Here is a 17229-nt window from a genome sequence, read left to right as displayed (position 1 = left end):
TTGTCAGAGAAACGTGGTGAATCGTATTATTTAATTTTTCGTATTGACTGCTCTTACTGTACGTTCCAGTTCGTCAACATTTGTCGAAACACATAACTTTGTGCTGGCGGTATATGCTCTTAAAGCGCGAGTTATAATTAAACTGCTCCGATGCTCGCCTGTCAATTAAATCCGTATGCTTTCTCTAAAGATCACACTGCCAGTGATGTGACAGGTGATACGCTTTTATTTATCGGCAAGTAAATTTCGCGAAAATTTAACGTAGGATCGCGACAATTTCTGGGATATAGTCCGATATACGATGATCAATAATAATGAATATACACGGTTTTAAGACAGGTGCGAGAAACAAACGATCATAAATATTAATAATTTCGGAGGCGTTTGGTTACGTTCCTCTCTCTAAATTTGTCGGAATTAGTGAAGTATTAATATATTCTGCCGATGTCTATTGTGTATTAAAATTTAGTTTTAAAGTTTGTCTCTCTGTTTCTTTCTCTCTCTCTCTCTCTCTCTCTCTCTCTCTCTCTCTCTCTCTCTCTCTCTCTCTTTCTCTCTTTGTGTTTTGACCGGCAACATATTCTCGCTTATACTTCGAAATATTATTCTTTCGATGACCCGAGGGCAAACAATCTTTCACTTCCTCCCACACTGTAGCCCTTTGCTGTCAATGAGAATATCCGCGCAAATTTCAAATGTGTCAAATAAAGTGCAAAATTTACGAGTTTTGCGTCAGCAAAATTACGTTTAATTTAAAGTAAGATTATAACGGTACGTCATGCAGATAAGTTGGTATTGTTGCCAATAAATTTTGATAGATGATTTGAGAATGATCTTTTTATCAGAAATAAATATGTGAATATTGAGTATCTTTCTTATATTCGATGTATCTGGTATCGCGATAACTTTAACTTAAACCTATTCGTAATCTTGTGCGGGTAATTCATAATTTCAGTTATCAAAATTGCAATGACATCAATGGCTCATAACCCTAACATATTACAGTGACGTTTATAGCACGGTATCAGTGCGTATTTAAAAGAGAAAGCGTAAGGCCTTTCGGCTTGAAAAGCTGTATATTTTCCTTGCAAATAATGCACACGCGTCCTGTACTCAACGCGTAAACACCGGTAGCGTATCGAGTGACTCGGTTACCCGCATCGAGTAGATTTTCTGATTTAAACGTTTCTACTAGCAGCGAACGCGTAACACGGACGAACCCTCCGGCAACCCTCCGGGATTATCTCACCCCACGCCAATGCCGAGCGGCCCACTTCCGGATATACGCAGAGCGAACGCACACTCACGAAGCTTCCTCAATACCAAATACACCCAATCGGCACGATCACTTCGTTCTCGCGTGATCTAAAACTACTCGTTATTCGACCTATCCGCACCAATTCTCATCGCTGAGTTAACGCAATCCCAACGATCGCGATCACTTCTCTGTCGTAGAACGCTCCAGAAAGAGACCTCCGATTTTTCCCTGCGCTCCGCACTGATCGGCAACACCAGACTCTCCTCGATGAAGTTCACTCGATCGCGAAGACCGTAATACCACTTTAATCTTGCATGAGGGCCGGCGCGAGAAGGATTAGCCTATTCACCCCCCCTATCCGCACTAATCAACAGCACCAAACTTCCCTCGGTAGTTACCGAACGTAGACAGTGTCGTACACTTACCTGTTGCCAGAACTGGGCGAGCAGGTATATGCGCTCCTTCTTGAAGAGCCAGTCCATGGACTGCATGGCCTGTATATCCAGCGAGTTGGCCTCCGCGGAGGCCTGCATGCTGGCCAATGCCGCTGAGTTCAGACTCGCTAGGATGGGCTGCTGGAGCGCCGCTGTCACGACAGAGGTGTTACTACCGGCTACCAGATTGGCGTGGTATAAGGTCGCGGCCGGCGCATCCTCCGAACCACCAGTAGCCAGTAGTTGGGCCCCGATCGGCGCTGAAGGCCCTTGGAGCCCCAGTGACGAAGCCACTTTGACGGCTTCGAGCTTCTCCGGCGGACCCAAAACTGCTCTTCCTCGTTTGGCGCCTCCGCCGCCGTCTCCTCCTCCGCCTCCGTTGCCGATCGCAATCGGGGAACACGTTTTAGGTGGCGGTTCCGTCGGTACTGTCTTTCACTGGCAGTCCACGACGTAGCGCAAAGTGCGGCACGCGTCCACTCAACAGCTTGCACTTTCGTGTTATTGCCTCGCAATCAACATTGCCGGGCTGACACTCTACCGCGCACACTTGACTTTCATGAGTTTCCCTCTCGAAAGCTTTCTCCGACTGTGCTGTGTGCACCCCGCGCGTTCGATACAATTATCTCACTCACACAGTATATATTCTAGATATATCTATCAGTTTAATCTAAATGGAATATTTTGCGATCGGTTTCTCCCTCGTCGATCTATGATCCCAGCCGATCATTTGGGTTGTGATGTAGCGACACCCTGTCATTAAGGTTGTTCGTCTGACCGACGTTGAGCCCGACACGACACTGGAAATCCTGACTGGAATCAGTCGATAATTTCACTTTTGTCGAAACCGTGCTCGGTACCGCGGCATCATTAACACTATGTTGAGCGTCTCGATCTTTCCCGATCGACGGGTCGTGATGTCGCGTGATGATCCGTTAGGTAGTCTCGGAACTCCTGACCCGGACCATCCGCAGACTCGTCACGAACCCAAAGTCTTTCACGAACAGTCCGCTGACATTAACATCGACCTTCTCGTCTTTGTCGTCCACGTAGCGATAGCGCGAGCAGGTCTCCCGCTGCCGCATCACACGAATAGAGCAATGTTCCTCACCAATGAGGATTTAGTCCGCGACACTCGCTCACTTTGAATGCACAATCGACTACACAAAAAACAAACACGGCGATAGAAACACGGAGTCCCTTCCAAGTCGCGAGGGTGATCACTTTGTGATTCGGAACACTTTGGTGACACTTGGAGTAACACTTGATCGATACGGCCCGCGATTCCGAAATCTATTCTTCTTTGTAATCCGCTCCTGACAGAGTCTCTCGAGCCTCATCGATGTTGACCTGATAGCAAGTCTGATGTCACATCCCACTTATGCAGAAGAGCAGAGCAGTAAGAGGCCGCTACGTTTTTCAATGTCCTCCCGTATTTTCCCTTTTCCTCCTCCCTCGTGGTTCCACTGGTGCACCCGGTTTGCAAACCCTCTCGTCCGCTCTTGTCCGAATGACCTCAAGAAGAGAGAACGAGACCCGTCCTAGCAGGCTCCTAACCTGAAACTAAGAGCTACCGGACGACCGATGCAATGCCTGGAGGAGGCGCAGAGCTATTGGTAGGGAGTGGGCGGACATTGCGACACGTAGTGGGAGTAGGCCGGCCCCCAGCGCGACCAATCCTACGCTCTGAGAGCACCCCCACCATGCTCGTGTACCGTCTGATCTCGGAAAGGACACCACGGCGGTGGGGATAAGCCGCGGGAAGGAGCGGGAGGCCGCGGAAAGAACCGGAGGCTGGCTAGGTGGTCCCTACCAGAGCGGATCTCATATTTTCAACTCCCCGACCGCCCTTTTCCAACCCCTGCCGATCGCTAGTTCCCTTCTTCATTCCTTCCTCTTTTTCTTCTCATTCCCCATCCTTTCCATCCGATCTATTCCCCTCTCGCTCTGTCTATCGGTTTGTTTCATTTTTTAGACTTTGCTCTTTTTACTTCCCCCTCCCGTTCCCACCACCCCTCTCTCCTTCTCTTTCTGCCCTTAGGTTCTTAAGCCCGCCAAAATCCCTCGTCTTGATGGTATAAGTAAACAGCCTTTTTTTTGGATAAACATTCAAGTTAAAAGTTTTTGACAATCCCCAAAATGATCCCAACGCTTTATCAATACTTTATCAATGACTCGATAGAGCAAAGTCACAAATTTTTTACCAATATAAAAATTTTGTGTATAATATCTGAGTATAGATTGAATTATCTGTGATTAATTATTATATACAAAATGCTGATAGAAATATGATAGATGAGCGTTTTTAAAATTTTGTTTTTAATTCAAAATTTAATTTTGATTACTACAGAGTCGTAATTGAAGAAGAGCACTAGACATGAGAAAGGAAAAGAGATGTTTGAAATATTGTAAGAAACAATGGAATTAAATAATAGTTTGTAAATGACAGTTGTGCATTAAATTTTTTTATCACGCGCAATAAAAAACTTTTTCAACTAGAAATCAAAATTCTATTATTCGTCAAGTAGAACTTTTTTTCATCGACTTTTTATGTTCAGTTTAAAAGTAAAAAATTGTAGGAAAATTATGATTACGGAAATAAAATCGTTCAAACTGTCATTTATGCTAATGAATTTACTGGCTATCCAAAGTCTCCCACCGCCGTAGTGTACTCGCTATTACTCCCAGTGCTTCTCTTTCACTTGATTACTCAAAAATTGCTAAAAGAAGATAAAAACAGTAACAAATTTCTTTCTTGTTCCGTGAATCTAATCTAGTTGAAATTGAAGCACTGAAATGCAACAGCTTACTTGGATGCTACTTCAATTAGTGCTGTCAATATAACCTGAGTATCTAAATTCGCTGATTTTACTGGAGTACTCGTATAATACTATAAATGTATTGAGTATTCAAAACATCTCTCGGATAGTACTTGAAATATTCAAAATATTCAGGCGTCTGGAATTGACATCACTAATTTCAGCCGGTAACATCACTCACTTTGATAAAAGAGATCATGTTGTTAATGTAAATGGTTAATCGTTGTTTCAATAGTTGAATTGAATTCATGACATAGGCAGAGAGATTTCCTGACAAGTCTGTTTATTTTATTTCAAATATCCATTTTTGTTTAGCCAATTAGAACACGTGATTGTACTTGTAACTTGTATCAACGGACAGGAGAGGAATTTTTAGTGCACATAGTAAAAAAATTCGATAAAATATTGTTATAATTTTATCTGCCAGATGAAAGAAAAAAGAAACACTAGCAAGCTACTTATATCGGAATTGTTTTTGTCGCGATGTTATGGGGTCGACTTACGCGTCGTAAATAAAAAAATAGGCTAAGGGCACACGCGTGCAGATAATAGCCCACTGAAGGGGTTAGCCGGTACAACCCGCCTTTTACCGCGGTAAACCCATTTCGCACCAGTTAACTTAACTGGTATCGAACTCGGCGCATGTACGAGCACACGTACCATTCATTTTCATACTGATTGTCTGCCGTATTGATTTTCAGCCTCGTAGGGATTAATTATTTCAGTTTTGACTAAACGAATTTCTGGTGTAACAAATTAAGAGTTGAATATCACACGAGAAATTTTATATAATATTGCATATCACAAGCGATATGCGTACGTATGGAAATATTTTTTCATGAAACTCTAAACTGAGATTGAAAGAAGTATCTATTAATTATAGTTACGATAGCATATAGAGACTCCACTAATAACTCTATTAGCAACTGAATAAAAAGCTAATTAAGTTTTCGGAATTTTTATGGCATTCACATGTTATTAATAGCTGATAGTACTGTGGCATTATTATAGATCGATACAAGCAATTGATATTAGATCGATATTAAATTGATGTTAGATTGATATTGAATTGATATTTGAACGCATCGTCATTAAAATAAAATTACTTAGAAATTGGTTACTTGTTTGATCAACGCAACAAAATTGTAATATACTGATCGATTTCGTATGATCAAATATCCACGCTAATACCATCAACAGTTCAGGATTGGTTCCAATGACTAACGCGACCGTTAATTTAAGAAACTTTAGATAGTTATTATTAATGTGACAATGTCTGCTTTCGTATTCTGCAGAGGATACCATTCGTCTCGAATGTATTCTCGAACGGTGCATGGAGCTAAGCGATAATCGAAAATCGTTGCGGCACGAAGAAGCGGATGTCGCGTGTAATAATTAATGGGGAGAAACCTCTTCACGTTACATCTGTCACCGAATAATATTATGTGTGATATATATATATATATATATATATATATATATATATATATATATATTTGTCAAATTTTAGTACCTTGAACAAAACGATTGCTAATAAAGTATTATCAGTCGAATGAAATATTAACATAATCTCGCATTAATCCCGGTTCTCGAGCAAAATGTTGTTTCGGCAGAGCTTGTAAACGCTCGCACTTCGCCACGAGAACGATATGCGCAGAGTATCGGTTGCGTCACAAAGCTCGCGGAAATTTCATCAACTTCTAGTTTTCGAGACCGTTGCGGCGCGGTTATGTCAGTTCACTCGCGAGGTTAGCGTGTGAAATTTATCAGGCGCGACTCGACCACGAAAATACTACACGACCGCCGGCTTGTCAGCGCGTACTTTACGATCACCCGGTATAGCGCGGGGATTAGTTTGTCAACGCCGGCCGGCGTACGCGTCGTGCATGTGCATCCGCATGCACGCGCGCGCGTATGTATTGCGAGTGGAGTTAGCAATTCTCGCGTCTTACGTCTTCGACGGTTAGAAATATAATGTGGCGTTCACACTCGGATACATTGTTGGCAGAGGCGGTGATCCGAACGAACGCTACGTTATGCGGTAGTGGATACAGTGCTCTCCGCGCACTCGCTCCGCCGACCACGAGAAAGTGCGGGGGCTTAAGTTAAGTTTTAAATAGAACGAAGACACCCCTCGAATATAATTAAAACGCTCATGTAGACACATATCGGAGCGAAATGTTGAATCTTGACGGCACATCGCGTTATCGTACGTACATGAGGATTCTCGCGCGCCTCGCCTGCCCCCCCGCGCGGGTAATATTTATGGAACAATTGTGGCGGATACAAATATCTTGTATATTTAGCGCGGGCATGGAATTGTAATCATATTCCCTTCCGTGTCGTATCGTCGTCGTAACTCCGGGAAGAGATGCAATTTTTACAACTTTAATTCGCATTGCCGTTCATTCTGAGAATTCTCGTGAATCATTTTCTTCGTCGATACCAACAGTTTCATTGTACGCACCAAAGAGTACTGTTGGAATCGATACAAAAGACGAAAAAATTTTTCAAAAAGGTCGGAGCTTTTCTGTGAGAATCGAAAAATTTTGTGTGATTTTTTAGCTCATGTCACCGTAATAGTGAATTCTAAATAAATATAACATAGAAGACGACGGAGGGAATAAAATTTTCCGCTTGATTATATAATACCGAGAAAAGCTGGGCGCGCGAGAGCATTAGGTTTGCCAGATAATTAGAATTACAATCGAAGAGGTTATTCTTGATCGGATAAATTTGACTGACAGTTCGTTACTGCGCGTTTAATGAAATAATATGAACTTTCAGTGACATATTCTGAACACAGTTCTATCGGTTTTAGTTCATTATTCGAGAGATACGGTCTATAAATTCTTCAAAATAGCCTTTGCATCGCAAAATTATATTGTTATCGGTATAATTAATACGAGAGCAGTTATTTGTTTTGCAACGGGGGAGATTTACCGAATTTTTCAGAGAATGTCAAATCCAAACGAACGTTTTTTTGTCCCTTTTTTCGGCGGATTACGTTCGTTTTCTGCACGTAATAAAATTACCGACCAGAAATATAGCCGAAATATGACGAATTAAAAAATTTTTCTAGATAAAAATCGTCGCGTGACATACAATGGATTGCTTTCTTACCGATTCGCTTTTCTGGCATTTCGCGCGTTGCGAAAAATCGCGGCTCGTGCGGAAATCGGATACCTAACGATCGTTTATATTTACGATAAAGAGATAATATTACGCCGAAAGTATTCGACCGTGTGAAGACGCTCGGCGATTAGCCAAAAACACGAATACACCCTCGCGTTTTGCAATGCCGTTGAGACGATTTTACTGCTCGTATATACACGATATGGCCGGTCAGTTCTCGTAATAGTACGACAAGTTAATGCGTCGTCTGATATGCGACGTGCTGCCCGGATTTCGATGTACCGTGGAATAACTCACTTGCGACAAATCATTTCGAGTTTAAATTACATATTTCCCAGACGTGCGTCCGTAGCGGCGCGCGGGTTTCGCATTTACATCGTCCATCGATGAGAACAAAAACCGAATTTCTCGGCCATTTTCCGCGTCGCCGCTGCATCGCTTACGCGCCCGCGGTTTCTCGATCGCGTTTTGCTTTATGCAAATCACCATTGTCGTCGCCCGTCGCGGATTTTTACACGTGTCGCGCGGAAAAAGGAGAAGGACGCAAAAAGGAAAAAGACACGACTGTCGGGGATAAAAGTTTTTAATTCCCGGCTGTCCTTCAAAAATCGGAAATGCCGAATGTCGTGTGCCGCAAGCCGTTCTAACTAATCCCGCCAGTGATTTCTAACATAAACAAAATACAAAATTTTATTCCTCTCTTTTTCGCTTTGTCGTTCCGTTAACCGGTAAAATTGCAAGACGAGTCCCTTTCGCGGCCGGAGAACAATCGGGATGAGAAGCGACGTATTGGGAATTAACATGCTAATAACGTATGACAAGAGTGAGAGAGAAAGAGTATTGTCAAAGAGCGAGATAGCTCATTGATGTCTCTTAAACGAATTCCCGAAACGAGAATTTTGGGCGTGCAATCGGCAGGATTTCTTTACCTTGTCACGGAACGTCTAGCACATCGCGCACGAACGGCTCGAACAAAAAAGTCCCCGGCTGCGGCTGTCGAAAACGGAATCGCGACGGAGACGTCGTGCGTCACGGTCGTCTTGGAATTTTGCTGCTCACAGCAGAGAGACTCACTTTCTTCCAGCGGTCGCACGCTACTCAATATACTGGTCGACGATAAAGTCCCTTCCGCCGCCCTGTCCCCGCCATTGGTCTTCGAGGAGCAACGCGATTCTCTTCGAGGACTGCCCGGCGATTGTAACAATATCTTTTGCGCGGAGGCATACGAAGGATGCGCGACGTACGCGAGAGCCGTAAGTTCAAGAGCCGCGCTCAGGGACGTCGTCGTCGTGCGACACGCTCGCGGTAGGAACGACATGAGACTTGACCGTCTGTCTGACAGTAAGCGAAATCTTTTTTACACCGGATAAGAGCCGGCGGACGGACGGAAGGGGGTATAACGACGAGGGGAGGTGGCGCGGGATCCAGAGATCTGAACTTGATCCGCGATGATTATTTTTCGAGACGACGTTCTCTCGGGACACTTATCGCATGAGAAATCGCGAGCTTCTTTCCTCTCCGAGGAAACTATCATCCGCAGGGACATCCGCGCGACGATCGCGCAAGGTGTCGAAGTGGTGCAGCTGACGGCAGTGGATCGATCGTAATTAAATAGTCTTTTGTGCGCCCCTCTTTTTCTCCACAGTACCCCGTGCCGTAACGTTGTACCGAGTTTCCTACGAATTTCCTCGGAAAGACGCCCGCCCATCTACGTGATAATCGAAAATAGTAATTCACCGGCAATTTGGCACGGGAGAATCACCCGGACTAATGATGATCTCTCGCCGATTCTGAGTTTTCGAGTTTCGCGAACGCACTTGACGTCAGTTCTCCGCACGTTGAAACGCAAATGAAGTTTACGATCTCGTGCTCGAGACGTTAAGGTTTACGTGTTTGTCGATCTGAAACTCGCGCGAATTATAATAGTCAGCTAAGTGCTATCAACCGGGTCTCGAGTTCTCCGACAGAGAGCCACTCGAATCGCGTTTCTCGCCCTCCCTTCCTGAGCCGTAAAGTAAGTTGGTTGACCGCTCGAGATAAAGGTACGTAATGCGCCCGAGACGATCAGGAATCCGTCCGATGGTCACGTCCCGTTTCGACTTTCAGATAATCCTAGGGAAGGCCTGCACGTGTATGACGTATTCGCGGGGAGACACGACACTTTCAGCGCGTCGCAAGGAATCCCACGGAAATTAGTCCGAACGGGAATAACGATGTTTGTCGTCGTAACGTAACGTCTCCGGAGCAACGTGAAACTCGCTCTATGATTCCCTGATTTTTTTAACATATTATTGTCGAATGCGATTTTTGTCAATCGTGAACTATTTTCTTCACTTTGCCTAACATTTCATACCTAAATGCAATATCATAGAAATATCAAATTAAAATCATTTTCCGTTTTTGTATCTCTTGCTCAACGTATTTGCGACAAAATAATCAAAAGCGAACGAATTACCGAGTATTTAGAATGAACGTAATATCCCGTTAATAAAAGTAAAAAAATTTTGTTTCTCTGCATGATAACGGCTCGACGTAAAAGCAATCACGCATTCTATTTGAGATTTTAGGTCTAATGCGGTTCGTGCGTATCTCTTTAAATAAGGATCGCAATTGAAATGCGTGTGCACGCATCATGTCCATTGACACAAGAATCTTTCTAGAGAGAAGGCAGCTCAGAGCTATCCGCGCGCAGTCCCTATGTGCCAATCTCACCCGCGTCTACTAAATCATCACGAAATCTCTCGGGGGAAACTGTCACAACTGAAGATCATCACAAAAACACAATCACAATCGCCTGGTGACAATCACCTGGTGCGACACAGACTCTCCCCCGTTCTCGGCGTTTATTCTTCGGCGTCGTCTTCCCTCGGAACGCTCTCCTTCTGTCTCTCCCTCTTGATCTTCGCAGCCGTCCACGGAAAAAGTTGCGCGCACGAATCGGAAAATGAATTCAAGGATGACAGTCACGGAGCGTTCTCTTACTCGCGCGAGTGCCCTCGAGCGTGCGAAACGAAGAAGGAGTGTATCTCGCACCGAAGCACTGCGTGCACTCTCCGATGATCCGGCGCGTGAAGCGTCTTATCGGTCTGTTCGATCCACGCACTTCACGTGCCTCATGTGCGTGTGCGATGATCCTACTGGGCCTGTGTTCTGGCCGAGACTAACTCGAGCGCTCGCTGCCTGCAGCCCTCGCAGTCATCCCTCCGGCCACGCACTTTTCCACCCCGGCGAAAGAATTGTCCGCGGCGTCGTCGCGCTGCGGCGACCACGTCCTATCGGCAGGATGTTACTCTGTGCCGACGATCGTTTCTGACGTCTCGTGGACGATCGACAGACGTGTTTGGCTATCGTCGACATGTCCCGCGGGCGGACGAAGGGTGGACGATAAGGGTTGCAGACGCGTCGAAGGTGGACAAGACTTCGTCGGCTCGGGAACGGGGAACTGCTTTGGCGCGGGCCGTACGGTGGCGCCGCATAGCGCGAAACCACGGAAACTAGCCTGCTGGAACGTGAGGGTGGTTACCCCCACCAGGCTATCGAGCACCCCTTCCACCCACAACCACGAGGATACGGACCGTGCAACGCCGAGGGACGGTTCACTATATCAGGTATCGGAAGTATCGGTGACTTCAACGGGCTGATCGGAAAGAAGGGTTGCGCAACGCACCGGATATTTCAGGTTAAATTGTGAACATTTGACTCAAGAGGGTGAGAGAACGCGTTCACTTAGGACAAATTAGATTCTAATAACGAATCAAATTATATTGATTTGTGTCAAACTATATTTATAGAGACTAGATTTTGTATTCTTCCCCCTGTAATGTGTATGCAAATTTACTTTTTAATACATTATTGGTAAAATATGTTAAGTCTTTTTATTGGAGAGTAGTACTTGAGTATCCAAACTCACGAAAGTTAACCAGATGTCCAAATATAATATCTTAAGGACACTGACATACCCGGGTAGTATTCGAGATATTCGAATATGTGTAATAACACCAGCAATATGTATCACCCATAAAGAGGAAACGTGCATATACATCTTGTGATGGTAATTCCAAGAGATTTTACGTCAAGAGACAGATTCTAAAGGCGTATGCTCCAAGTCTGGACGGGCAGGTCGGGAAAGTAAGAAAAGGTTGATGGTTTGGTTCTCAGGTCTTTCCGATCGAGAGTCAAACCACGGCGATAGAGTGGGAAAAGGGGTGCGTGAGCATGCGCTCGGAAGGGGTGATCTTAGGCGCAGGATCTAACCCCCTTGGTGCTCCCACCGTTGTCGCTTCTGGGCAGCTCGACGTTTTTCCACCCTTATCTTTACTCGCTTCTCATCCTCATCCGAAAGCTTGTACATGCACTTTCGCAACTCGTACTGCAACAGCCGCGTTCGTGTTGGCGTCAATTTGGGATTGGCGTCATCGCGCTATCTCCACAATATCATTCCATATAATGGAAGTTCTCACCTGTTTTGATGATCTGTTAGATGATCCATTAGAAAAACGTGTATGCTTCATTGGTAGGTAATAAAAATTAGATCAATTTTTTAATTCATCTATTTGGATGTTTTTATTATCTCACTCTGTGTTAATTATTGCTGCCTTCAGCAAATAACTGTCATTATGGCCAACTTTATACATGTGAATATTTTCTTCTGTAATCAGTCGCTACGCGAGCGGCATACTAATCTTGCCTAACCGTTGCTACTACACGATGATTGTAGCGTATTCATGGACACTAATGTAACATGTGTACTTAGAATATACGCTGCCCTGGAAATAGCTTTCAGAAAGGTGCACTTGAACGAACGTTAGGAACTGAATAGGGGGCTTTCATCCTGAGAGCCGCGTCCGACAATGTGCAGCACACTCTTTAAAAATTCCCGCCCAGCATTGTCGCAACTTCCTCTCCGGTAATTGTTTTCACGATCAACCCCGTTAATTACAGTTCCCTTTACATCGTCGTGTTTCGCGTATCATAGAAATATGAAGCAAAAATTTTCAAATTTCTCAAAGAATCACAATTGCTCACAAGTTCTGCCATAACGATAGAAAATGTTACAGAATCAGCAACGCAATCACCAAAAGTCGCAGACATGAAAAATAAAGTAATTTATTGTTGCAACGAGTAAGAAGGTTCTCTCACTCGCTCTTTATAACTCAATAATTTGCAATTGTCGGGCAAAATTTTTGCGGAAACATAAGAATTTAGAATATCGCTGGTAAGTAGAAATCATTATGTATGTAATTGGTGGTTTACACCTGATATGTTTGACGTAATATATGTCTGCCGTACAACCTATTGTTCAACGTTGTCTTCCTGAGACGAAGGTTGAGCGTTTACTTTCGATCATATAATGAGTGGTAATGTAGGCCAGGAACGTCCACGAGAGATCGGATTTCGTCGTACGTGGCGACACTTAACACTCGGGTCGAATCATACAAGGAATAGTCGATTACATCTGATAGCGTGCCATATTTCTCAGAATTTCACATAATCGCCACGCAATACATAATATTATACAAGAGCGTTGAATCTGCAATAATACTAATCTATTTAATATCAAAACACTACACTATTATATTCATATTATATACATATGTACATTTTTATTTGCTTCTTAGAAACATTTGATCTTATGGTGCACATGTAAATACATGGGCACAACGTATTTTTATAATTAGACGATAGATAATGTGTAAACGGTTTTTATGCTCGTATAGTGTTTTATATTTAAAGATATTTTTGTTCTAACTCGGCTGTCGCAAATATAATGATCAAGACTCAATAAGACAACGATATCCCAAAGAGTGCTTACGTTGCATGGTAATATTTGTCATGCGTGATAAACAATTTAAATCTGCACGCAACGGCCACACAATTGCGTGCAGATTTCCTTCAACAATCTGACGAAATTTCGATTTACGCACCGATATCGCTTACCGATATAAAATCTTTTCCTGTATACGAAATATTGCGTTCAAAATTCACTTTCCTCGACTTACTATCCTGTAAACAATGATGTTAATCAATAATAAATTGCAAAAAAGAAAACGTTCAAATATTTAACATCGCCCATTAAAATTTGTCGAATCTTGTTTATACGGTTGTATAAAAAATATTAATTAATTAATAATAAAACAGGCATGCATACAAATAAGTATATTAATCTACGAATTATATATATAAATTACGCTCTAACATTTTGTCAAACATTTGGAAGTTAATAGTGCATCATTTTAATGAGTGCACATATATATTTTAAGCATGAGATTTTACTGTCACGAAGTAAATGATAAGCAAAACGTCCGTTCTTGCAGCAACGTAGTTCTCATGTCGCTCGTTCTACTTTATTGTGCAAAGCGAACGTTGTAATTTTGCCTAATTACCGCAGTAAGAAGTAATTTGTAATAAACGCTTCTGGGAATTAATTAAGACATTTCTTAAGATCGCATTTAATTTCCATACGTGTAATTGTGTGACGGAATATAATTCATTAACTTAAATATATTCGCGAATCATAGCACGTTATTGCACGTGTTCTCTATAATTGAATGAATGTTATCAGTTCACGCGATATCAATCTCCTCAAGAGTCATTAATTGTCGTTTACATAACGACAAGCTACTGCTTTTATACGTTATTTATAAGAGGTAACAAATTAAAATATAATAACGATTATCATTTCAAACAGATTAATATAAACTTTAAAGCATATACGACATCTGTTTGCTGCTAGTTCGTATTATAATCCTGTTCGTTTCCGAATTGCTTGAAGGTATTCCAGCTCAGTGCTAAAAATCGATCCGGACCGTGTCGAAATGACGCGCAGAAGGGTTCATAGAGTCGTCTAGCCGGTTCGAGCTGCCAACACAACTGTCTACACGATGGGAAAAAGCGGTCACTATTAATAAACATAGGCGGAATTGTTATTCGAAGATCTTGTATTAGCATGCAACGGGCCTGCCTCTCTGGCCCTTTATTGGCTGAGAAAATATGCGAGTGGCAGGAACAGTACGCTCAATCGCCAACTTATTCGCCGATTGTCATTAAGATTCCTCGGCATAGATGTAACGTGAATTCCATCTCTTGCATAATTAATGAGATTGCTTTGCATGCGCGTACATTGAAGTGAGCTTCTGAGATAATCCGTTGAAAGAAATCGGACGGCGTACAAGTACAAAATTGTTAGCGCGATTTTTGTGCACGGGACGAGCGATTTGTTTCGCGCAATCTACGACAAATACCGACCGAGTATCGAGCGTGATGTATCGTAAGTACATTTGTTACATTGCGAAAAATATCACCACAAAGTCTACTTGCGATATTGGAATTGCAGGATCAAAAAGCCCATGTCACGAGACTAATAATATGTCATTTTAAATACGTCAGTGCTCATTGTTTAACAAATGTGTTATCTGGCCATCTCAAGTGCCGTCGCAAGATATTTAAACGTAAAACACGCTTAATATCGTCTTTGAAACGATTGCTATCAAATCGCAGCATTGTTACGTAACTCTGTCGCATAGACAACGAATATTACGTGCGACATAAGGACACTCGGCTAACGTTGCGCCATTGGCGGAGCGTCATTCCGATCGAGTATTATCAAACTGTCGAGAGTAGTACACGCGTTCTCGCGCCGCGCCGCGACGTATTCCCCAAACAACGAATGCCGGTGGTAAACGATCACGTTGCGCAACGTGAAATAATTACGGCGCAAACAACACGTTTGGCCCGACCTGATACGCGTTATACAATCGTTATACAATACTACACGCTGAGAACACAAATAAATGATTCGATCGGCGCGACGCTGTCTCTCTCTCTCACTCCGGCCGGCAACGCGAAAATTGTGCATCGCGCGCGCATCGGCCCGACGACGCGGACAATTGCATCCCTTCTAGAAGCCATTCGTGATGAAAGTCCACCATGGCGCGGCGTCCACGGGGGCAATGGGATAGCCCGGTGCGGGAGTTACATTCCGGCCGAGATTAATTCAGAGCAAAGAGGAATTTAGCATCTATCTCTCCCGGCGACCATAGCCTCGCGCTCACTGCACTCGCGCTACCGTTTTCGAGCAATTATTTCAGCAACATTGCAAAACGATCGCGCTACAGCCGCCACCACCACCACCACCACCTTCGCCGCCACCGCCGTCGCCGCCGCCGTCGACGACGCGACGTGTCGCTGCAATCGTTGCACCGTTCGCTCGCTCGTTTCGCATCGCATGTCCGAGCGCGTCATCGCGGATAGCGCACTGCCAAACTCATTAGGTATAAATGGGAATTTTGTTTGTTAGAATTTCGATAACTTTCGCTCTAGTCGAAATACTTTCCTGTCCTTTTCGCGCTTTCGAAGTCACTTGTGAATTGAAAATGGACTTGTGTGTCGACACAAGTCGACACAGCTGCAGAAAATAATAGTAGAAACGACAACTGTGAAAAGAAAGATCGCGCTGCACTTTTTATTATTTACTTTCCAAGGTAAAAGTAGCACGAGAACGAGGTTGCGTCCTTACGAACACCTGGCGTCTCTTCTAAGCCGTTCTCAGTCTCGGCAGAAGACACATCGAAAACCGAGACGCATATAATAAGCTGTTTAATAATCAATGCGCGTCGACCAATAATTACGCATCGCGGAGGGAGCGGGTATGCAAAGCAGTTAGATCGCGAACTGGTTTCAGACAATGACGTCTCCGCTACGATCGTATTATGAGTATAACATGCTTGGCTCTGGGGGGCTCGTTTCGATGCGCTCTCGATTATATCGTAGTTTTGATATGCCACGAGGATCTCGACGAGGACTGCGCCCGTTTCTCACGTTCACTGAACTATTATTTTATTTACATTCGCTCTCGGTCTCCTTCTTTGATTAGTTCGTAATCAAGATATTTCAAGATTGTTACACGACAAATTCTATTACCAAAGATTGCAAGAGAGTGTTATTCTGTCGACTGCATATGAATAGTCACTTTAACTTTTAGTTATATTACGAGTGATTAACAAATTGAATTTAATTTGACGAAGAAATTTAACATTACTTCTTAGCGAGATGATCAGTTCATACTTCGTGGCCAGACTTAATGAATAAGAAACGTATGGGACGTTTAAAATAATCGATTCACGAAAACATCTGCAAGTAGACGTCAGGAAAACATTAGGAAGCCGGAAACTGCGATCCTGGGAACACTCGAGGCAATCTGTCAATCCTAGCACCGGTTCGACTCAATGAGATATTCGGATTAATGGCTTGGATCCATCGTGCACGTAAGAATCCGTGTCCCATTCCGGATGAAGGAACCCACGGTACAATGGTCCCGATACAATGAGAGGAAATATCCAAGATATGCAAATATCGGGCGCGTTCCCGATCATCTTCGGCTGTGCTGGGCGGAAAAGGGTTCGAAAAAGACGGGGCGCACATGTTCCGAGCATTTGCATACCTCCCAATGTATGATTTGCATACGGCGAAATTTGCATCCTGCGTGCACTGGTGATGGAGACGAACGTCTCCCAACAGGTCGATCGAAAGAAATTCGGGTATCGGTACGTCCTCCTCACCCTCGTCCTTTCGTCTTCTCATAGGT

The 17229-nt window shown here is 43.6% G+C and overlaps 1 protein-coding gene across 9 annotated transcripts in view; it reads right to left on the bottom strand.

Moving 5' to 3' along the window:
* The window catches only part of LOC116849645 (homeobox protein cut), a 143035-nt gene extending 132244 nt beyond the window's left edge, over positions 1-10791 (bottom strand). For 4 of the 9 annotated variants that reach the window (XM_032827000.1, XM_032827001.1, XM_032826999.1 and 1 more), the window contains exons 1-2: positions 10455-10791; positions 1684-3262 (exon numbers count right to left, since the gene is read on the bottom strand). In XM_032827000.1, the coding sequence (XP_032682891.1) occupies positions 1684-1791 (108 nt within the window). In that variant the 5' untranslated portion in view covers positions 1792-3262; positions 10455-10791. Of the gene's footprint in view, positions 1-1683; positions 3263-8575 lie in introns of those variants that run through there. The other 5 variants (XM_032826993.1, XM_032826995.1, XM_032826996.1 and 2 more) reach the window with 5 other exon arrangements.
* Between the last annotated feature and the right edge of the window lie 6438 nt (positions 10792-17229).

Source organism: Odontomachus brunneus, unplaced genomic scaffold (assembly GCF_010583005.1).
Source record: "Odontomachus brunneus isolate Ranch 3 - 2012 unplaced genomic scaffold, Obru_v1 Obru_scaffold_122, whole genome shotgun sequence".
In the NCBI taxonomy this organism is placed as follows: domain Eukaryota; kingdom Metazoa; phylum Arthropoda; class Insecta; order Hymenoptera; family Formicidae; genus Odontomachus; species Odontomachus brunneus.
This window is presented reverse-complemented; position numbering and strand designations above follow the sequence as displayed.